Source organism: Mandrillus leucophaeus, unplaced genomic scaffold (assembly GCF_000951045.1).
Source record: "Mandrillus leucophaeus isolate KB7577 unplaced genomic scaffold, Mleu.le_1.0 Scaffold137, whole genome shotgun sequence".
NCBI classification, from domain to species: Eukaryota; Metazoa; Chordata; class Mammalia; order Primates; family Cercopithecidae; genus Mandrillus; species Mandrillus leucophaeus.
The window spans coordinates 1570150-1574358 of NW_012101332.1; the positions used below are offsets into that span (position 1 = coordinate 1570150).

Below are 4209 nucleotides of genomic sequence, written 5' to 3' on the forward strand. Positions count from 1 at the left end.
AGGGACCGCCCAGCCCGAGGGTCGCAGGGGCAGAAAACCCCGGGTCCTGAACGCACCTGGGCCCTGCAGCGAACCTGGCGTCCCCACCCGACTCCAGAATCAGATTCAGGCCAGGCCAGGAACCACACCAGCTTCCTGCGTCCGCCTCGGTCCAGGCTGCAATGCCGGCGGCGACCGCCAAGGAGTCGGAGGCTCAAAGGCGGGGAACGAGGCCCAAGTCCCGGCGCGCTCATCAAGGCGTGGCTCCGGATAAAGGTTCCGGAACAGCCGGCCCCGAGCACCCACGTGCAGCTTCTGATTGCAGCCCTGGGCTGGCTTCACTGTCCGCACCTGAGACCCGCGGCCGCTGCAGGGTGCTTCGCCGAGGGTGCGGGCTCGGGGCGCACAGTGCGCCCAGCCTCTCCCCCTCCTCGCCATTAAGGGGAGCCCCAGCGACGCCCTGAACCCTGAAAGCCAAACTGGGCCCAGGGCTGCACTTGGCATCTGCTTCCCCGTCTGTCACAGTAACCAGGGCTAGGGCCGGGGTCGGGACCTAGAGGAGAGTGGAGGGCGCGCGGGAATGGGGCTCGCTGCGCCACGGAAACCCCGCGCTACCCTTCGAGACCTCCCCGCTGCTCCGCAGAGCCGGGGCCGCTGCCTTCGCGTCTGTCCTGAGGGTGCGCAGGCGGGTACTTGTCCCGACTGGGGAACAGCGGGAGCCGTGAGACGCAGGTCGGGCTTCCCAGCCCCACCTAGGACGTCTCTGCGGGCGGGAGGCCAGGAGAAAAGAGGGTGAGAGAGATGAGCTGCAGGGGGATACGGGACCCAGGGACATTATAACACGCTTTCCACGCGTAGGATTGGGGCCCACGAATGACCAGAAAGGTGGGACTCACTCGCCCCCTTTGCAGATGGACCCATGTTGGCGCCCCTTAGATCTGCAGTGGGGGCACCAGGACTGCGGTGAGCCTCTCCGCGCCCCAAACGCCAGCAGATCCGCCCGACCACATTTCGGCCTGGCTTGCTTTGCACAAATGCTGCGTCAGCACACGCCCCAGATCCACTCCTTCCCAGATCGCGACCCTCATGCCTTCGCAGAAAGTGTCCTAAGCACAGTCAGGTTCAAAGCCCGCCCCAGGCTCGGATTCGCTGTGTAACTCCGAGTCACTGTTCACACTTCTCTGGGCCTCAGTTTGCTCATCTCAGTGAATGGGACACAGACACAGTCGCGCTGCGGGCTAACGCTTTATTTGCCACCCAAGGCCCCGGGCCCGCCTGGGCTTCTGCTCAGAAGATCTTCACGGAGTCCAGCTGCACGTCCCCACCCACCTCCACCAGGCGGACGCGCGCCAGCGGCAGGCGGTGGCGGAAGTGGTGGTACTGGGCGTCCCCAACCACGGCCTGCAGGGGAGGGTCGGTGGTGAGGATTCCGGAGGCCCATGCTGGGTGGCCCTGGGGAAATCACTCATCCCTTCTGGGCCTCAGTTTCCCCACTGGGAAAATGGGCCTATTGTTCATTCTAACTCTTGCGTGAGGATCAAACGAGTTTACTGGGTGGCGCAGTAAAAAACGGCTTTTTTAGTCTTGGTAATGGATATTCTTATTTCCGAGAGCATTACCCGCTATTAAAGCGCAGAGGAGGGAGGTGAATTCGCGTAAGGTCTGGGTGGCGAAGGATCTGCCGCCACCTCCACCCCCCAACCCTTGAGCTAGGACGAGTTCCTGGGCCCTGTCTCCAGCCCATTCTTCCCCATGCCTCAAACCCTGGACCTCAGGAAGGAATGAACTGGGAGTAGGGTCTGGAATGGCGAGTCAGGACCACGCCTTCCCGCTAGGACGCCCACCCCTTGGACACTGGGCTGGTGCTCGCCTCCTCCTGACCCTGCTGTCTCTCTGACCCAAGTGAGAGTTGTTTAGGCGAGAGAGAGGGTCGAACGACACCCTTCTCTGCCTTGGCCACGCCTTCCCTACCCCCCTCACCCCGCCCCAACCTCCCTGCCTTCCACCAATAGCCTGGCTTTGCCCAACCCTCTGCTCCAGGGACCTAGGTCTTGGCGTCCACGCCCCTGTCTCAGAGACGCACCTTGAAGCCGTCGTCCGACGCGATGATGAGCACCTCGAAGGGCTGCCCGCGCTGGAAAGGAACGCCAGGCCCGCGCTCCTCGCGGCCCCAGGAGCCTTGCTCCTTGCTGTTGAAGACCACCTCCGACGTGTCCAGCCGGGGGTTGAAATGCAGGGCGGCATCGGAGTCCTGCTCCTCCCCGCACAGCAGGTTTACGTGGAACCTGGAAGTGGAGGATGGTGGCCGTCAGGGCTCAGAAACCACCCAGACCAAGAAATGTTGAGGGTGAGGAATACTGATGTCTACAATTCACTTTGAATAAATAAGTAAATGAAATGTTGGCTGGGTGCAGTGGCTCATCCTGTAATCCCAGCAATCTGGGAGGTGGAGAAGGGAGGATCACTTGGGCCCAGAAGTTAAAGACCAGCCTGGGCAACATAGCAAGACCTCATCTTACCAAAAAAAAAACCCACGAACGAACAACCAAAAACTAAACCACCTAGACCAAAGTCCTTCGAAGGGCTTATGGGCTGGGACTCCCCATTCCTAAGCATCCCCAAATTAACAGGGACCTGAAGACAGGCACACATAGCAGGAGAGGTGGCTGACTAATGACCAGGGAGCTTAGATTCCCAAGGCAGCCAAAATGTCATGAGGCCCTTGGCAGAAACCTGCCCAGACCAAAGTCACTATGCTTAGGGCAGGGTGCCCTCATTTCCAAAGAGCCTGGGAGCTGCCCAGGAGGTCTGGGTGATGGCCAGGGTGCTCCTGATGCCCAGGGAACCCTCAGGTTCTACAGGACAAAGAGAATACCAGGAAGCCCAGTATTTCCAGGGTACCCCAGAATCCAGAAGGCCCAGAGTTCCTTAGCCAGGAAGTCGAAGGATGGCTTGGCAAAGACTCCCAGGGTCCAGGTGTCTACAGGACTTGGAGTATTCCCAGAGTTCCGTGGGACTCAGACATGGAAGTCATAGGACTATATCTAGGAACCATGAGATTACCCAGGAACCTCAAATTCTTAGGGAAACTTAGGGACCCCAGCCACAAAGGCATGGGGCAAATAAGTGAATATATCAGATTTGAGGTCAGAAATGGCCTCGGACTCGTAGCCTGGTGGATACAGATGGCCTAGGGCCCCTATTTCTGGATTGCAAAAATTGGGGGTCGGCTGAGCCCCCAAATTTTCTCCAAAAATTGGAGACCTGTACCCTTTACCCCTAGGGCCTGGGGTCTCACCTGCCGGCATTGGGAGGAACCAAGCCACGAATTCTCAGCACCGTGCCAGGGCGGATGCCCTCGGGCAGCAAGGACTTGTGGGGGACGTTCTGCAAGAGTGGAGTGCAGGGGCCACTGTGAGCCAGTGAGACTGAGGAGGGAGGCAGAAGGTGGGTCACCCCTCAGAGGAGCCGACCAGGACTGAGACTGGCAGAAATCAGTGGAAGAGAAAAGGGTGGCAGAGAGGCAGGAAAGAGACCAGAGACAGAGAAACAGATGGGGAGAGCGACAAAGAAAAACAGAAAAATCCTCAAAGAGAGACCCAGAGGAAGCCACAAAGAGGTAGAGGGGACAATCAGGAAGGGCGGTCACCCAGAGGCCACAGCCCAGGCCCATCCATGGCGCACCCACTGCCCACTTGCTCCTTTGAAAGAGGAGCCCCCAGCCCCCTCCCTACTCGGCCCCGCCCTGGGCCCCTGGAGCACTCACGGACATGGCTGGGACAGGGTCAGGCAGCCGTGGTGCTGGGGACTGCTGGGGACCTTAAATAAAAGCAGGGCGGGGCTGGCCCTGATGACTCACCCCATCCCTTCCCACCCACCACCCACACCTGGCACAGACCCTGGCCCTGGGGCAAGCCTGGCAAAGCGGGAGTGACACTTCTTCTTGGGGGCCCTGATCCCCTCCATCAACCAGGGCCCAGATGCACTGCCCCTCCTAGGAGCTGATAATAAGAGGGACCGTTTAACAATAATAAACTCACAGCAGAGAAGGCTCCTCGTGCCACCGCCCCTCCAGCCCTGCCTTCCCACTGCCTGGCACACAGGAGAGTGTCTCATGCTTATTTTATACACAGACATGTTGGGTCCTGAGAAGCCAAGCCCAGCGGGAACTCTAGACCCTTCTCTCCAGCTAAGAACCTCCTGCCTGGACTGGAAATGTCTGCGCTGAAA

General features: G+C 59.7%; 1 protein-coding gene across 3 annotated transcripts; it reads right to left on the reverse strand.

Moving 5' to 3' along the window:
* Positions 1 to 1205: 1205 nt before the first annotated feature.
* LOC105534586 (galectin-7-like) lies at positions 1206 to 3770 on the reverse strand. 3 transcript variants are annotated; one of them, XM_011973332.1, is made up of 4 exons: positions 3746 to 3770; positions 3278 to 3366; positions 2063 to 2264; positions 1206 to 1380 (listed from the first exon to the last, which is right to left on the reverse strand). In XM_011973332.1, exons 1-4 carry the CDS (start codon positions 3749 to 3751, stop codon positions 1267 to 1269), a joined length of 411 nt encoding a protein of 136 aa, XP_011828722.1. In that variant the 5' UTR covers positions 3752 to 3770; the 3' UTR covers positions 1206 to 1266. The 3 variants fall into 3 exon arrangements, with proteins under 3 accessions (XP_011828722.1, XP_011828723.1, XP_011828721.1); XM_011973333.1 differs by lacking the exon at positions 3278 to 3366 and having other exon boundaries at positions 1209 to 1380; positions 3746 to 3756; XM_011973331.1 differs by lacking the exon at positions 3746 to 3770 and having other exon boundaries at positions 1212 to 1380; positions 3278 to 3685.
* Positions 3771 to 4209: the final 439 nt, after the last annotated feature.